General features: G+C 47.8%; 1 protein-coding gene across 3 annotated transcripts in view; it reads left to right on the top strand.

Moving 5' to 3' along the window:
- Window positions 1-19,155, top strand: part of ELP1 (elongator acetyltransferase complex subunit 1) — a 2,667,893-nt gene that overhangs the window by 1,967,680 nt on the left and 681,058 nt on the right. For all 3 annotated transcript variants that reach the window (XM_069630608.1, XM_069630606.1, XM_069630607.1), the window contains exon 25: window positions 8,169-8,317. In XM_069630608.1, coding sequence (XP_069486709.1) covers window positions 8,169-8,317 — 149 coding nt within the window. The remainder of the gene's footprint in view (window positions 1-8,168; window positions 8,318-19,155) is intronic.

A 19,155-nucleotide genomic window follows, 5' to 3' on the forward strand; every position in this document is an offset into this window, starting at 1 on the left:
ATCTTCTGCTCGAGGGAATTCCCAGCGAACGGTGCACTGGGGGACACGTTTCTGGTGGATTGGACCTTCCCTCTCCTTTACGCATTCCCTCTGATTCCCGTCATTACATGGTTGCTCCGGAGGCTGAAGAGGTTTCGATCGACCATAATCTTAATTGGACTGGGCGAGGAGAATGTGGTACTTCTACCTCTTCGATCTGTCCATCTGTCCACCACACTGGTTGCCTTGTGCCCAGATCTCCTAACCCAGTCGGAAGGCCGATACTCCATCCGACGAATCCCTCAACCTACATGCGTGGCTCTTGAGAGGATGTGATATGATGACTGGGACCTCTCAAAGGAAGTACTTGAGGTGTTGCTGGCTGCACGCAGACCATCTACAAGATCTTTGTATGCATGCAGATGGAGATGATTTGAGGCGTGGTGCAGGGAACGTGAGATTGACCCCATCACTTGCTCCACCACTACAGTGACAGAGTTCCTTCTGTCACTGGCCTTTGTGGGCCTTTAGATCAACACAGTCAAAGGATATTTGGCAGCCTTGTCTGCGTTCAAGAGATCATCGGATCAAGGTTTGTTTTTTTACGATCCCGGTAATGGCACAATTCCTGAAGGGCCTTGTAAATAAATTTCCGCCAACCCCCCTTGTTGCCCCAGATTGGGATCTAAATCTGGTTCTTACATTTCTGATGGCGGCTCCTTTTGTGCCTATGCACACTTTGCTATACAGCTTCTCTTGTTGAAAACAGCCTTCTTGGTGGCTATTACATGTGCTAGTTGGCTGAGTGAGCTACAGGCCTTCTGTTGTAAGCCCCCCTTGCGCTTTTTCCAGGAAAAAGTTTCACTTAGGTTAAGGCCTGGTTTCCTTCCCAAAGTTGAATCAGAATTTCACTTATCAGTCCATCAACTTTTTAGTCTTCTATCCTCACCCTTCCAAGCAGGAGGAACGGTTCTATCGCCTTGACCCTAAGAGGGCGTTGAGTTACTTTGTCACCAGGACACCTGATTTTAAGAGCGCTAACCAGCTCTTTGTGGCTTTTTCATAAGCATGTAAAGGCCTGCCCATAGCAAAGCAGATCTTATCCCGTAGGGTAATTCTCTGCATAGATGAGTGTTACCAGGCCACTGGGAAAGAATTGCCAGCAGGCACCAGGGCCCATTCCACAGGGGGCGGTGTCTCCGCAATCACTGCTTTGCAGAGGGGTCCCTGTATGGGAGATTTGTTGTGCTGTGACATGGTCATCTTTGCACACATTTGCAAAACATTATAGCCTGGATGTGGCTTGTACTTCTGATGCACATTTTGGCAGGGCAGTGCTGCAAAACCTTTCTCCCCGCCTCCATTGTTACTGCTTTGGGACTCTCAGATGAGGACTCTCAGATGAGGACCTATGGCAGAAAGCAATCCATTGAAGCAGATATTACCTTACTGTAATGTTCTTTCTATGAATTCTTCTCCCGCAGATTCCTCCTCTCCTCCCCAACCCCCTCCCAGCCATCCTCGCTAAGAAAGTCTGTGATTGGTGCGCATCTTTCTATTACACGTTGACTTGGTCATGGTCCTCTATTTTATGACTGTGGCACGAAGACAGAAAACAGATACAAATATTTTTCTAACACTACCTTAGTGTTCTTTTTTAATTGTTTCTCCTTCGGCGAACTATATTACTTCTTTAAAGGGCTCATTAGTCCATTTGTTCTCTCGGTTTTCATATGCAGTGTGTGGTGCTCTGGAAAAAAGGGGTAACTGACATCGGGGCGTAGTAACGCGCTACTTATATGACGCCCGACGACGTGTCCAGGAGCTGAAGACCAGACGCTGACCAAGATGGATCAATGGTCAATGGCAGAGTCGACGTCCTCTCCGCCCCATGTCGAAAAAGTTTCTGAAGCATTGAAACTGGAGGGAATATCTATCAGATGAGGGATCTACAGGAGAAGAATCCATAGAAAGAACATTCTGGTAAGGTAATTTCTCCAGCATGGGGTCTGACATGGATTCACATGCTCATGAATATTCCCCGTCGTCAGGCTGGGAATCCTCGGTAAAAGAAAAAATCTGTTTTGTTTCTGAACTGTCTTTCTCCTAATAACGAATCACTGGTCTCTGGGTCATACTTCCCACAGCCAATGACTGCCCTCTACCTAAGCCCCTCCTCTGGCAGCCATCTTCAGATTTTTACTGCAAGGTCAAGTGTTCGGAGTCCTCTTGCTTAGCTCTCGAACTTTTACTGCGTATTGCATTTTTTTCAAAGAGTTTACTCTTATTTTTCGGTCAAATTGAGCCCCAAGCTCCACCGATTCATCTTCCGATTAACGGGGACCCGTTTTGGAAATCTCTACGCCCTTCAAGGGGGAATTTTAATCGAATTTCACTTCTTGGAGGATTCCAGAAGATCTTTGATGCCTACCCCTCGTGGACATGGCCAAAGACAAAGGAGACTCGACGCCTCTGTTTAGGATCTGCCAGGATGTGGACTACAGAATGTCTTCAAGGAGGATGAGCACTCCCGGTGCCTCTACTGCCTGCACTCAGACAAATCGCACGTGGAGGAGGCCTGTGCGTCTGCAAGGACATGTCCTCCCGTACCATGAAGGACCGTCACAAGCGACTCGCTGACTGGCTGGAGACGAGGAGCCCGGCTGCAGGTGAGCCCCGGCAACATATTTCTCCCAAGAGAAAATCTGAGCGGTCTTCTAAGACCTTTGAGGGCGCTCTGGCGACGGGGGCCCAACATAAGACAAAGCACTGCGAGTCCGCGGGCAGCGGGAGCGCCGTTGGTACGGGCTCTGCGGCTGCCAGGTCGAGCGCAGCATCGCCGACGCCATCAACCATGAGCCAAAGCTCCGGCTCGACGAAAAGGAAGTCGGACAACCCGGGTAAGCTTCTGGAGAAGACCCAGTCGGCTCGGACAGAGAAAGCCAAGGGGGAGCTAGGCGTTTACCCTCCCTACACGGTGAAGGCCTCAGATGCGCCTAAAGTCGTGAAGGCCCAGATTCACCAGGCTAAGGCTTCTATTGAGGGAGTGGTAGCGTCCCTGGCGAAAACCGCAGACATGGCCCCAGTGGAGACAGCTCCCAAGCCAAGAGTTTCCCTGCCCACCCGGAAGGAATCGTCTTCCCTGCTCATCGATAAGACCCACGTGAAGCCCCAGGCCGAGAAGGAGGGGGAGCACGATAGTCCTACCAAACTCGGATATCTCCTCCGAGGACAAGCTTTCGGGCCTCAAGTCAGTTCTTGACAAAAGGTTTGTCAAGGTCAGGTCCTACGGGACGGACTCCGACGAGGCAGACGTGGAGAGTGACGAGGGAGTCGACGAGGAACGGAAGGTCGACGAGGAACCGGAGGACACCACAGCACTGCCGATGCTCCCGTCACAACCGCTGCCACCACCAGCGGACAGGTCAGAGGACATCTTACTAGCCCTGCACACCCTGTGTTCATAAATAAGGACAAGGATGCTCTTGCCTCTGGCGTGCGATCCAGCGGCGCCTGGACTGTCAGGGAGCCCTCCATCCAAGTCGAGACGAGTCCACCCACCCCCTGCCATCTTTCCCCTCCGCCGAAGGACGAGACGGAGATGGCGACGATGGACAACAGCGGCGACAACGGTACAGATCTCCCGCCATCCCAGGCTTCACCTCCCGACGAAATTGGCTCGTTTCACGCCATGATCGCTAGGGCCTCAGAGCTTTTTCAGCTATGCCCCGAAGAACAGAAGGAAGGATTCCTTTATCAGCGACGAGAGGCCAAGAGGAAGACCGTACTCTCGGTCCCACTGTTGGACGACATCTGGGACAAAGGGCTGTCCCTCCTGAAGAACCCATCCTCGGCCCCGGCGAAGAGAGACAGTTTAAGAAGTAGTACCGGGTTCCAGACTCTGCACTTATGTGCCTAAGAGTGCAGTCGTCCCCAGACTCAGTGGTCTCTGCGGCGGCCAAGAAGAAATCGGCAGGGGCGACGGCATCGACTTCCACTTTCCCGTCGGACGGCAAGGGGAAGAAGCTGTACGCCATGGGACGTCGGGTCATCTCGTCAGCAGCGACGACCATTAATCCGGCCAACACTCTCGTGGCCCGCTACGATAGGGAGCTGTGGTTTAAAATCGCCCCCCTCCTGGACTTCCTCCCAGACGACAAGATGGAGGGCAGAGGCCCTTGAAATCTTGCAAGAAGGCGAGGTGGTGTCAGACCACGCCATCACAGTGGCCACGGACATCGCCGACACCGGCTTCCGCCAGATAGGCAACAGCGTTTGCTTTCGCCGGTGTGGTTGGCTCAGGGCCACCGACTTCCGTCAAGACGTACAGGCGAGGGTACTGGACATGCCCTTCGATGGGGACAACCTGTTCGGCAGGGCTGTGGACGAGTCACTGCAGGCCATCAAGGCAGACACCAAGACGGCCCGTGCCTTGGGCACGCTCCACCAACGACGGCCGTCCTTTCGGCTCTCCGGAGGCAAGTCACAGGGTTCCGCCAAAGGATTCGGTGGCTGCTCTTCTTCATACTGTCAAGCGGCCTGTTCTTCGTCTCAGGAAGCCGCAGCAAGGCCGGAGGACATTGTCATCGTTGCCAAGGGGGCAAGGCCTCGGCAAAGCAGGACTGAACCAGCCGTGATGTCAGGCCCCCACCCGAGCACCCTGGTGGGAGGCCGGCATTCGAACTTTGTCGGCGTGTGGAAGTCCATCTCCACCGACCGTTGGGTGCTGGATGCCCTGACCCACGGACACACTCTGGAGTTCAAAAGAAAGTGTCCCTATTTCCCACCTGTGGCCAGGAAGGAAAACCACATTCCGCAGCTGCTGCTGGAGGTGCGAGCAATGCTAAAAAAGGGCGCAATAGAACTCATCTCCGGGGCTCCAGAGTATACTCGCGGTACCTCCTCGTCCGGAAGAAGACCTGCGGTTGGCAGCCCATCCTAGATCTTCGCCGCCTCAACAAATACATAAAATCCCAGAAGTTCCAGATGGTCAGCCTTCATCACGTGCTGGTACAGCTGGAGGAAGGCGACTTCCTGTCGTCGCTGGACTTGGAGGATGGCTATTTCCACATCCCCATTTTCAAGGGGCATCGAAAGTTTCTGCGCTTCATGGTCCAAGGGCGGCACTACCAATTCAAGGACCTTCCCTTCGGTTTGAAGTCGGCCCCAAGGGTCTTCACCAAGTGCCTGGCACCGGTGGCGGCGCGGCTGTGCCTGCAGGGGATCCACGCCTATCCCTATCTGGACGATTGGCTCATCCGAGCAAAGTCAAAGGAACTCGCCGTCGAACACACAGCGAGGACTGTCCGCCTTCTCACAGAACTGGGATTCTCAATAAACTATGCAAAGTCCTGCTTGGATCAATCACAGGACGCTCAGTTCCTGGGACCCAGACTCAAAACGGTGGCGCGCCTAGCTTTACCGACGGAGGACAGGATAAAGACCATCCTGGGCAAGGTACAACGGCTGTTGACCATGGAGGTTGCCAGGGTGAGGTCCATCAAGTCCCTGCTCAGCATGATTGATGTCGTCATGCATCTACCTCGTTTGGCTGTGCAGGCTGCGGATGCGGCCGCTGCAGGAGTTCCTCAATGCCCGTTGGATGCAAGTGGCGGGAAGCTTCGAGGACAAGATCGCCCTCAACGAGACATTCCGTCGAGCGATTTGGTGGTGGGGTGTCCGCGCACATCTCGTGGCGGGCACAGACTTCCAAACCCCAGCGCATCAGGAGACGGTGACGACGGACGCCTCCCTGGAGGGATGGGTGCACATACCGGGAATCTCCACACAAGAGGCCTTTGGCTCTCAGAGGAGAGAACGGTACATATCAATGTTGTGGAGCTCTGAGCCGTGTTTTGGGCCTTCAAGTCATTCTTCCGTCCCTCAAAGGCAAGGTGGTGCGGGTCTTCACTGACAACACCGCAACAATGTTCTACATTCAGAAGCAGGGGGGCACCAGATCCCCAGCTCTCTCCAATGAAGCGCAGGATCTATGGCACTGGGCCTTCGCCCAAGGGATGTTCCTGGTACCCTTTCATCTAGCAGGAGTGAAGAACACAGTTGGCGACTCACTCAGCAGGGAGCTGCGCTCTTGCCACAAGTGGGAGCTTCGGCAGGATCAAGTGGATCTTCTAGTTCGACAATGGGGCAATCCCCAGATCGATCTGTTTGCGACAGCAATGAACACCAAGTGCCGGAGGTTCCCCAGCAGGTTTCCCCAGCTGGGGAGCATGGGGGGATGCATTCTCCTTCCCCTGGGACGGCATGATGATCCTCGTCGCACTGGCGTGGCTGAGGCAGATATGGTACCCGGACCTTCTGGACATGTCCGTGTCCCCTCCAGTCAAGCTTCTGGCAGAGGCAGATCTTCTCGCCAGGGAAGGAGGCGTGATCCTGCACCACGACTCGGGGTTGCTGAACCTGCAGGCCTGGCTCCTGCAGCTCTAGAGTTTGGAGGATACAAGATCCCGGCAGACTGCAAGGAGGTGCTGGCCAAGGCCAGGGCTTCTTCGAATCTTATGTGCTACAGACATAAATGGAAGAGGTTCACCGTCTGGTGCTGTGCACAGAAGATAAACCCTCTATGGATTACGGCCCCTCAAGTGTGCCGTACTTGCTGTCGCTGGCCAAGGCAGGGCTGGCGCACACTTCTATCAAGATCCATCTGGCGGCTATCTCCCGCTACACCAGAACTCTGGGGCGATCGTCGCTGTGGTCGCATCGCCAGGTTAAGGAGTTCATGAAAGGACTTTTCCGCTCGTTCCCGCTGGTGAAGGATCCGGCCCCGGCGTGGGAGCTCAATGTGGTGCTGTCTGGGCTCATGGACCCTCCGTTCGAGCCTCTGCATTCGGCACCTCTGAAATTTCTATCGTTGAAGACAGCGTTCCTGGTGGCCATCACCTCCGCACGACGAGTGGAAGAGATCCAGGCCCTCTCCTGTAAGCCTCCGTACTTGACTTTCCATGCAACGAGGGTTGTACTGAGGCCGCACCCCTCTTCATGCCCAAGGTGCCGTCTGACTTCCATCTCAACGAGCCCTTGGTGTTACCAGTTTTCTTCCTGTCGCCTTTGTCGCCGGCTGAGAGGACTTTGCACTCTCTGGATGTGGCTAGAGCGCTGAAGTCCTACATTCACTGAACGAAGAGTTTTCGGAAGACGTCACAGCTGTTCGTGAACTTTGGCCCTGTGAACCAAGGGAAGGCCCTCTCCAATGCCTCCATTTCCAGGTGGCTCTCTGGCTGCGTCACGTACTGTCACCGGTTACAAACCGACCGTTGCCTGGCCGTCCGAGAGTCCATTCGACCAGAGCGATCCCTGCAACTATGGCATTCCTGTCTGGTGTGCCCCTGCTGGACATCTGCAGGGCTGCTACGTGGCTGCTACGTGGAGATCGTTGCACACCTTTACGAAATTCTACTGTATCGACCGAGATTCCAGGAAGGAGTCCAGAGTCGCCCAAGCAGTGCTAGGCAACCTGTTCGCTTGAAGGTGAGCCTGGTGAGGAGGTAAGATGCTTAATGTTGAGTTGTTGAAATGCTTAATGTTGAGCCTTTTCCACCTCCTGTGGTTGTGCATGTGTGTTCAGCTATGTATTCTTTTATTCTTGAGATGTGAATCCATGCCAGACCCCATGCTGGAGAAGGAACAAGTTACTTACCTGTAACTGTTGTTCTCCAGCATGGTTCTGGCATGGATTCACATGCGAACCCTCCCGCCAACCCCTCTGCGGCTCTTCTCTTGGTCCTACTGCCACTTTACATGCTACCAAATTTGAAGATGGCTGCCAGAGGAGGGGCTTAGGTAGAGGGCAGTATGACCCAGAGACCAGTGATTGGTTATTAGGAGAAAGAGAGTTCAGAAACTAAACTGAAACTGATTTTTTTCTTTTACCGAGGATGCCCAGCCTGACGACGGGGAATATTCATGAGCATGTGAATCCATGCCAGACCCATGCTGGAGAACAACAGTTAGAGGTAAGTAACTTGTCCCTTCTCCTTCTATGTGTGTAAAGTTTTAATGTTTTGAAACTAAATAAAAGATACCTACGTTATTTATTTATTGTGTGACTTAGTCTTTTGTTTTACTATGACTTTAACAAGAGCAGTCAACATTAATGCACCTGGCAAAACAAAGGTTATGTACATGTTTAAGAAGTGTGTGTTAACTGCCACATCTTTTGATCTAAATAGAGAATGCTCCATCTGCGTCTGAAGCTGTGAGTGCAGAGGATGCACTTAAGTACCTGTTGTTCCTGGTGGATGTCAATGAATTGTATGATCACTCACTAGGGACGTATGATTTTGACCTAGTCATCATGGTAGCAGAGAAGTCTCAGAAGGTAATTTCAGAGGTCTTCTCTTTATTGCTTATATTATTATGGCAAATAGAAAGATTTTTGGAAAATGTCCACCATAAACTTGAAAGGAGGTATGAATAGAATTTACTTGATGAAACTGCAACAGTGTTTATCAATTGGTTGTCCCTGATTGCGTTTCTTCCGAATGAGCTGTACCTTTTGTTCTCAATTTAGTTTGCCATATATCCTGGGTTGAGCCATTTGTTGAGATAGATTTGTCTGATTTGCTACTGATGTGTAATTGCCTCCTAGGTGTGGTTGCCATCCATATTGATTTTAAAGGACTTGCCGTATTTTGTCTTTTTTTTTCTCCCCGAATCTTTATATCCGCATTTTGTCAAGAAAATAACAATAAAAGAGAATATAAAATGAATAAGAAAGAATTCTCCACCACCCACAATCCCTTTTCCCTCCAATAGACTGAAATTTCGGTTTTATGCTAAAATTTGATCTGATATTGTCAAAATGTATTAGTATGTGCAAGACCTGTTTTCATTCGCCACTTGTCAGACTTTCCTCTTCCCTGAAGCAACTCTCCAAATAGAGGCAAGCAATTTCAAGCATCTTGATATCTGCAAGCCGAGTTAAAACAGTGCCTCATCAGCCAAACAAATTCCATAGCCTAATTTAATATTGTAATAGTCCCACATGGTGCCTACCGGGAAAATCGAATATAGTAGTCCAAACCTTCACAAATTGTGCGTTTCTCCAATGCTACCCATGACTCTGGATGTGGCATCATGTATGGCGTCTACGGAGCCGGCTACACCCCATGTTCCTCATTTACATGGAAAAAAGAAACTGCTGACACTGCTGTAAGAATGCTTTTCTTTTAGTGACAGTCCTGGTCACCCCACCACCAAAGTCCCTCTGGCGCTTTAAGCCTTTCAAAGATTGTGCAAAACCAATGGCTGTGACAAATCCACACTGTTGCACTCGTCGGTATCTGAGACCAGATCACTACACACTCGTGTGACTCTTTCCAGTCAGTGCATCCATCCTAAGGTGGCAGCGTTGTTACCAAAGGTGTTTCATGCCCTTCACGAGAGGGCCAGGGCCCTTACCGTGACTTTTACATTGCTAGAGCCTTCCACCCCAGAGGGCCTGTAGAAATCATGGTCCTGCACCGTAGAACCTGTGAAGGACAAAAATAAGTACAAAATGTCCTGCCACCTGACTTATCCTCTCTGAAGAGGTGCCTAAACATCATGGTTTGGGAGTCGGCATTAGTCTAGGGAATCGCCAACTATTCTGATGGATGTATTTCTTCCCCAGATTCCTCAACTTTGAAAGTTCATCCTGGCACAACCCACCTCAGAAATATCTTTGATGGCCGCCACATAGCACCAGGCACCACTGAGTGCAGTTCGGTCATGGCTCCTTGGTGCCTGTCGACTCTGAAGTGATGACATTGCTACATATAGATGAAGCCAGCTTTCTGCCTGCTGTGCAGTGTAACACTTATACAGTTAGTTGTAACTCAAAATGCTTCTTTAAAATGTGCAAGATGTCTGTTCCTAAATCAGCCAGTTAGTTGTAACTCAACATGCTTCATTAAAATGTGCAAGATGTCTGTTCCTAAATCAGCCTTTAAAGCCTGTAGGGGTTGTCACTTATCGTTGTTGGGTATCCACGTACTGGACCATAAGGGTGGTCAAATACCCAAATCTTCCCTTGGATATTGTGTCTTCACGTTAGGATTTGGGCAATTTTATTTATAATAGTTTCTTAAAAAACAAAAAGGTTTTGGAAACACTTCTGTTGTTTTGTCATAAAAGGCTGTCCTCAAGATGAAGCAACGTTGACTTTATTAGGTTTTCCCTTGAGGGCAGGTTCTTTCTTTAAAAGACCCCCACTTATCCCTGATTAATGTATTTTCTGGGAGGTGGATATATTTCGTATATCTGGGACCTACACTCCTCGCGTCAGCTTCTTTTTTTTTTTATTTGTTTTGTTTTTTTCTTTTGTCTTGCTGTTGTTAATATAGACAGTTTTTCCTATATTTCTGTGTGTTTTATACACAGTAATGATCCTTGATCAGTCCTTATCTTCATTAGGGTTGATCGTACTGTATTCTGACATATTGGGTTCAAGTATGTAGGTACAGTGTTGTGATGAGCCGACCGGTTTCAGTGGTAGGAGACCACTTTCATCAGTGCTGAAAACAGCTTAACCATTTATGTTGCTGTTGGTGTTTTTAGGGCTAGAAATAGCTTCCTTACATGCATGCGGACCAGTCCCCCAATTATCTGGTGTCTTCTCTTCTTGGGAGGGTCCTAGATGTATGGATGTAGGCTTCAGTCCTACTGCAGATGCCACTGTGAATCACGCCCGTGAGTGGCGAAAGAGTCGTCTGTGTGATCCGTGTTGGGCCGTGTAGAGCCGGAGGTAGACTGTGCAGAAGTCTGATTCACAGTGGCATTTTGATACCACTTATCGGAAGGCACCGCACAGTGTGCTGAAAACTGACAAAGCCAGAAACCTGACAATCACTGAAGACTGCCCTGACCGCATCACAGACCTGGTGACGCGACCCCTAAGCCCCAGGGGGAACTGGGAGAGCGAGAGACCTGGGTGGGGGACAGATAATAACAAATGGAGCATTTATACTCATCCCAGTAAAGGACAAATATTTAAGAATAGTGAGAATCGAAGATGGATCACTTTAATTTGACACAGAGAAGGTAAAGAGATATAAATCAATATGAAGAGGGAAAAGCAGAATTAGAACCATCTCCTAATCCTAGTCAAGAAAAGAATTGGACATTTATCCAAGAGAAAATCTCAAGTTTGGCATACCTAGAAAGAAGAGGATTTTTTTTAAATGGATAGGGGATAACAATTCCTAAAGTCAAAAGAGAGAGCGAGAGGAAGAAATAGGGTGTAAAAGACACCAATAAGTATCTGAAAAATCCAATATCTGAACTATACAACTTAATAAGATTAGTTTCTAAGAACTTTCTATGAATACATTATTAGACTGAAATTGCTGTGAAAATGTCCCACATGAGAAGGGAGTCATTCTCCTGTGCCTTAATTGGTTTTGGTAGTGGTAGGGTCAGGTCAGGTTAGGTTAGTTTGGCTAGTGGAAAGACTTTCCTTTTGGACCTATGGAGTAATGACAACCACCCTAGTTAGTTTTTGTTAGGTAGGTAAAACCCATAGATTAGGGAAAGTTAGGAGTTTTATTTTCTTTTTGAATAAAGAATGTACCTAAAAATATGTGTCTTGCCCTTGTTTAGGAAGAGGCATCACCATTCTAGGAATGAGTCCTCCTCTTCCTACACTCATTTGTCATCCTCCCACAAGTGACACTGTAGAAGGCATTGGGCAGAGTCTGATGAAGTGTTTTGTGATGCATCGCAGAAATGTGTCCCTTCTCCCCATGTGGGAGCCCCCACTGTGAGGCTAGTGAGGCGAGCCCACTCCGCAATACCCTCCTTAGGGGTAGCGGCAAGTGAGATCTCACCGGGAGAGACTCCGCCTTTGGTGACAAGGACTCCCGTTCTGATGAGGAACTGCCTAAAATCCTCTTCCTCATACCTCTGAGAGCATCCTTTGTTGAATCACGAGTAAGAAACCAATATTATTGTAACTCAGAACCCATGTATATGTTTTAATGAAATATTCCAATACTCTGGGACGAAGAAACCAAGTGAGAGTAATAAAGAACGCTCCCGGATGTACGCCGGGGTAGTCCTAAGCATACGTCAGAGAGAAAGAGGGAGGAGATTGGCAAGAGAAAAAGCCTGCAAGTTACAAGCCGGGGCTGTTGCCGTTCACAGAGGGAGATGGAGATGTGTGGTGTCTGATCAAGGAGAGGGAAGGAGACACATGGTCTGAGCAGAAGGAGAGAAGAAGAGTTAGACGTGAAGCGTCTCACCTACCGAACAGAGGAAAATATTGGCGTGCAGCGTCCTTCATCCATAAGCAACTGCGAAGCTGAGAGAGACCCGCAGCGTCTTACCTGGAGAGAAAGAGGAGAAACAGAGGGACGCGAAGCATCATAGGTGGTGGCATGACCACGGGAAGAGGATGGTGGACCAGGAGTCTCTCAAAAAACGCTGAGACCACCCGGCAAACGAAAGCAGGTAGCAAAAGGATATAAGACCATATTCGACATAGATACGAAAAGGAAAGATTTGAAGGAGAGAGAGAGAGAAATCTAACAGTTTGGAGATTCCACCCCAAGCCACAGGAAGCCCCAGTGATGTTGCCCCTGAAGATCCCAGGTAATGGGGTGAATGGGAGACCCGGGAGAGGGGTGAATGATAATCATTATGGGACTAATCCTACTTGTCGCAGTCAAAACAAAGAGGTTGTGATATGTGAATCAAGAGAAGTGAATGATAATTGTCTCGGGTCTTATCAGTGCTCCAGATAAGATTTTGTGGTGGGAGTATTTTACTCCCTATTTTTAAACTTTGAGGGTAAATGTGATTTCAAAGGAGTACAAATTAGTTTTGTCTTCCACAAGGGAGTAACAAGTATGTGAGAATCCAGCCGCCTCATCCAAAGAGTTAAAACTGTATGGAAATCATTATGTGGCAGCGTGCCACGTCGTGACAGAAAAGCAGTATTCTCTTACAATTAAACTTTACGTTGGAATACAATTTTGAGTCAAGAATGAGACTTGAACATGGAAGGCTAGGCGGGCTTCGATCCATGGTTTGGAACTGCTTGGAGTGTAGAAACCGAGCAAGAGTGTGTCATCCGGCCAACAAGGACAGCCTTACTCTGTGAGGTTTAACGTGAGGAGGATAGCTGGTTCAACTACCTTTATTCTTCTGAACACTGATTTTTTCTTTGTATACATTTCTCCTTTTTGCACTTTTTGTACAGGAGATAGGGCAGGCATTAGGTTTTTGTTAGCATAGGCAATTTTGATTTGACTGACTCAACTAGGACTGTTTTATCATTTGATGGTCGAGACTACTCCCATATTAGTTATAGGGCAGAATAGGAGTTTATCTGACCCCAACATTTTCAATAAAGGTTTTACAAGTTGTATCCATTGTGTCCGTGTCATTCACTGAAGTGGCTGCTGTACACAGTCCCCTATTTCCCCCTCCTACCCACTGTAGGGAGCCCTGTCTAGTACCGTTTTCCAACTGCCATTGATCTGAAATGTGGGCTCCTGCATTGACTCTCGCACTTGGGCTGCTATACAACAGTTGTACCCATTTTATGTACGTTGGCCCCATACCAAAGCTAAGCAGTACTGCTGTCGGCCATGACCATCTAACCGAGTCTAATGCTTTTACTGCATCCAGTGAGGCTACTGCATATTGATGCATGCTCCCGTGGATACTATCTATGACATGGTGTTGTCTCCTTAGGTTGTATGTAATGTTTCTGCCTGGCACAAAGCCTGTCTGGTCCGGGTGTATACGTTGGGATATTACCGGCTTCAGCCTTTTGGCCATCAAGGCTGTGTTATACTTTGTGGTATTAAGAGATACGAGGACTACTGTTGGTGAATTAACACACTTTTAATTAAACAGCAAGCAGAATAAAATTGTATCGGATTAACCCAGAAAAAGGATACGGGTACAGGAAGTGGTCTTCAAATGTCATAATTTTGGCCAGCTGTGGACCAATTGGTGTTTCAATTGCTTGTCCTTCTGGTGAAAACTTAAGTCACACAGTACTTCGGGAGGTTTCCTTGCTGAGAAGGAATCTCGTTTCCCTCTCGACGTTCTGACAGACTTTTCTACAGCAGGGTAGTGTTCTTTATTGTCTTATTTTCTTCCTTCATAGTCTAAAGAAAGTGTGGTATTACAGTCTTTTATCTCTTTGATGCTGTACTGTTTATTTCGTCAGGAGTACAAAAATACGTTCACTCAGAGGCACATCAATCAGCCCTCTACAGCGCCTTCTTCTCACCTTATTGGTCAATGACCTTTTCCGCTTTGCTCCCGAATCTCTCGTAGCTGGAGCCCTGGCTCACCCACTCACTCTATTTCACTGATGTCAGTGAGTGTAGGCTGTTCGCTTGGACATCCGTTGTGTTCGCCTCACTGTGTAGTCGGCGAGAGAGAGAGACTTTCAGCTGACGGGGCGTCTTCACTTCTTTGGCTGAATAGGCCCCGCCTCTCTCATGCGATGTAAACAGCTGCCGAGGATCCCCTCTTTCCCATCCGAACCTTCTTACAAAGGCGGCCGTTCAAAAACAGGACAGACAGCTCAGCTGATGGGCATCCGAGCTTCCCCCTACAGCTCGTCTCTGCTTTGGTCAGCACTCGAGTTGAAAGGGACCCGTTCTGTAGTCAGTTGGGCGGCGCCGCTCCTTCCGACTCCAATCCTTTTCCGCCTCGGTTTTTACGGTATCCAAACTTCTCAACGTAGCATTTCTCTCCTCACTCCCAACTTAACCTAAATTAACAAAAAATGTTCTTAACACGCGCAATGGCGCAAATTAACTTTCCTCTTCTTTTCTTTCTTTCTCCACCGCACTCTCAATAAGCCCATCAGTAACGGACGTCTTTTTCCTCCGACGTTTTCCTCCGTCTCCTAACAACGACAATAGCTAATCCCCCACACTAACGTGAGATGGGGGTTTAGATTCTATTAAAGACAAGGAGGCGATTATTATGCATTACAATCTTTACTCTGAAACCACAGCAGCAAAGAAAATACTTTTACAAACAAAAAAGTTTCCACAACAGAACTAGATAGAGTTCAATGTCAATGTATGGGGAACTCCCCAAACCATCATGGAGGACAGGTCATGCCCTGCAGGGGACCAATGAGCAGGGACCCTCCTCTACATATGTCCATTACTCTAACCCCAACCCCTCTTTCTGCAGCTGTCTTGCACCAGAAGTCCAATGAAACGGTTGAACTGTGTAGCGCGGAGAAAGGATCCATCGAAACTGGAGATCTCCACCTTCCCGCAGCCTGAATCTATGCCGAAGTTCTTCTGGAGAGGACTTAATCACGCTCTCCACAACTTGTAACTGCGAGCCACACTGCTGATCAGAACCTCAACTCGTAGCTGTAAGAACAAGCAAGAAGGGTGGGTGGTTGGGAAGAACAACAAACCAACGAATGTTCTTACTTGAACCACCTGTGTACATGCGTATGACAATTGACATATATTATATCATATACAGGGTGGGATAATAATAGCCTCCTTGTCTTTAATAGAATCTAAACCCCCATCTCACGTTAGTGTGGGGGATTAGTTATTCTATGACAAGACAGGAGGCTCATATTATGCAAGTTCAAAGCCCTTGCATCTCATTAGTACAACATGATCCATACAATAGAGCCAATAATAAATAAAATAACTAATAGGAAAGGAAACATTTTAAAAGCCTTTATTAAATTAATCAGCTGACCGCAAGAGGATTGCCTAAGACTAGGCTGCCCGAAAAACTGTCTTATAAGGCAGTCAAATCCTGCAAGAAAACAAGAAAAGTGCCAATTCCAGCGTTCCTTACAGGGCTCCAAAAACAACTGGTTAAAAGAGGGGAAAAAAACATTGAACAAAGTTCTCCTATACTAATAGGTTAGGACAAAACTCATCTGAAATAAACGCCTCCTTTGTCCAGTCAAACATTTAAAACACTTAAATTCATACCATCTTTGGGAACCTGGATAGTGTACCGAAGAAAAAAATAATAAGCACCTAACACTTCTAGAGATAAAGAAAAGTACCCCATAGGGGTGAAAGACTTGTAGGATCCATCCCATGCATTAAAGGAAGATATTGCATTGGAAACAGGGCATGTCACATCACTACACTGAGGAACCAAGTGGGAAAGACAAATCTTCAAAAGGTAAAATGAGAGTAAAAAGACATTTTGTTAACTTGTAATAGGTCAACCCATCCTGAGCGGAGCTGAAAAGCAATAGACTTAACCCACAATTGTCTTCAGACATATGTGTATACTAAGGAGGGATGACTCCTGGAGCAGAATGGAAGAGAGGGGCCCACCTGGGAAGCTAAAGCTGTCAAAACGCCAACACGGAGACCTACCGACCTCCCGAACTCTTGAAGGAGGACCTAGCTAGCATGACAAAAGGCAGATATTTACAAACCTGATCCTTAAGAGGCCAAACTTGGCAAGGAGAAAAAATGTATCTTACATCCAATCGCCACCATTATAGTGATATCTAAACCCCCTTGTAGATATACCCGGTGCTTGAACCTTGTTCTCCCTCCCTGGGTGAAAAAATCCCCATAGGATCAAAAACTAACCGAAGGAGGACACCTAAATGCCAAAGTCTTAGCCAGACTCTAAACTGTAAAGCTCTGAGCACTAAACAGTTAAACTGAAGTTGCCCACCAGAAGAAGTCTAACCTCTATATCAGCCAATTTTGAAGATCCATGAAGCTCACAGCACCCTGAGCTGGCACCTTATTGCAAAAACAAACTCTTGTGAAAAAAGCAGGTGACTAGGAGAACCAAGTCACTAAGTAAACATACATATCCCAGCCCTTTGAGAATCGTACTGGCAGACACCTTCTGATAGTTAATGTAGAGACGCTGGAACGCATCGTGATAGAGGGTCTTAATAACTTGGATGGGAGATTAGTATCACTCCCAGACCCCTCTATCCCACCAAGGGATATTAAGCCTTCACAAATGAGGAGAACCCTCCACTCACTTATCCAAGGGAAAACCTTGCAACCTAGAAGAAGGCTATCCTGAGGACCATTAAGGCCCCACTTTACATCCTTAAGAGAAATAAATACATTCTAACCCCTCTAACCAATCCCCTGACCGTGGACAGGCTCCGCTTAACTTATTGAAATACCAGGAATTTGCGCAAAGGAAAAGAACTGGCGAGAGGGAAATGCACAGTGCGAGTTTGCACAGGTCACGAGCCAGAACTCCTGTAAAAAGGAAACAGAAACCATCGGGAGCAACAAGAGGTGTATATCATGATGCAATCTCCCCCAGGGATGGCGAGAAGGGGAATGAGGGGGAAAAAGAATCCTGTATAATTATTAATGCCCCGCAAATGTAGGGCTGTGAAAGAAAATCAGGGACACTGTCCCCACAAACCCTGAGGTCTGAGTTGCTGTATTCGTGTGAGGGTGACTGGCCACTAAGGGAATCAGGTGAAGGAAAAAATTAAACACATTGTCCATAGCAAACAGTACATATATAGTACTACGAACCCACAGGTATACGAGTGGTGCTTATCACTACTATGAACGGTGTGGAGAGAGGTGTTCACTTATCGATCTCAGCAGGATAAAGACTTATTCAAACCTTTCCAAAATTAGGAATCTGTATCAGTAGGGTCAGCACTAATATGAAAAACAGCACTCTATTCGCTGCACTGTAGAAAATGATATATATATAAATATATATATATATATATACACACCGAAAGAGGTCAAGCAACGCTCTAGAGGGTACAGAAACCTGCTTAAACTCCTCGAGCAGAGGAGACATTGCAACACACTGTTAGACGGTTAGCTGAACCATAGGCCAAGCTTTGGGAGGAAACATGGGCAGGTGCCATAAAGTTATTATTTGGCCATTCGGCTATCCAAAACCATCAAGTGTTTCCAAACACTTCCTCCAAGTAGAACATGGTTGCTCAAGTTGCCATGCAACAAACTGAACAGTTACCCTCGAGCTGACCCTGTCTCCACCAATAGTCCAATAGAATAATGAATGTCCATGGGACACATAGTAAGGGAAACACGTCCCCACTAAAGAGAGCCTCGAGCCCTGCAGACCTCAATAGAGGCAAATCGCATCATCTTTTCATCCTTATGTTGGGAGAAAAATACTGCAGCTTAACCAGCCCCGGTATTGGGTGGAGCAATTGATATCGGGGAAAGCAAACCTAAGGAAAGGACTGAGTTGTCCTGCAACTAACTAAGGTAAAGGGCGACAGAATTTTAACTAAAAGACGACGGTTAACACCAGAGTGATGGCTAGAGAGGAAGGTAAGACCCCCCATTATGGGTCTTTGTACAACAACCTTTATACACTCTTTTCTTTAAAGTACTCAATAAATAATATAAAATATATAAAATATATATATAAGATATCCAAAGAAGAGGGGTTACGCCCTCAGAGGGGTCCAGACCCCCGGCCTTTATAGAAGCCGATACCTACTGAGCTATGCAGGCTACAGACCTTTCTGAAGATGCCAATGTGTTCCAGTCATCACTTAAACATATTGTTTATCAAAGTACACTGAGTTAGTGCATCTCAACTGCTCACCCTAGCAGGGTGTGGCAACGAGCAGTACACGAGGGGGCACCTCGCAGTAAAACTCAGGCAAAACCTGAAACCGAGCAGGTTATGGTATGTTTACAGAAAAAACAATGACATCCGCCATATGCAGCACTTAAACAAAGTTGCCAATCTTAAGGGAGGAAAAACACTGAACAAGTGCACCTCCAACTGCTCGCCCGAGCAGGGCGTGATAACCAGCAGTACACGAGGGGTAACCTCGCATTAGAACTCAGGCAAAACCTGAACTCGAGCAGGGTATGGCACATACCAGTTACTGTAATCATCAAAGTTGCCAACTTTAAGGGAGGAAACACTGAGAAGTGTACCGCAAACTGCTCACCCTAGCAGGGTGTGGAACCAGGCGTATACTAGGGGCCACCTCGCAGCAAAAAACACAGGCAAGACCCGCCCCCGAGCAGGTGACGGTACTTAACCTGGGAGAAAAAGACATCTGCCACCAGCCGCCTTTAAACAAAACTGCCAAGTTTAAGGGAGGAATACACTGAGCCAATGTACCTGAAACTGCTCACCCCAGCAGGGTGTGGAAATCAGCAGCAGACGAGGGGTTAACCTCGCAATAGAACTCGGGCAGAACCTGAAACCGAAACA

The sequence above is a fragment of the Ambystoma mexicanum genome, chromosome 6q (assembly GCF_040938575.1).
Source record: "Ambystoma mexicanum isolate Mex_15411 chromosome 6q, UKY_AmexF1_1, whole genome shotgun sequence".
Classification (NCBI taxonomy): domain Eukaryota; kingdom Metazoa; phylum Chordata; class Amphibia; order Caudata; family Ambystomatidae; genus Ambystoma; species Ambystoma mexicanum.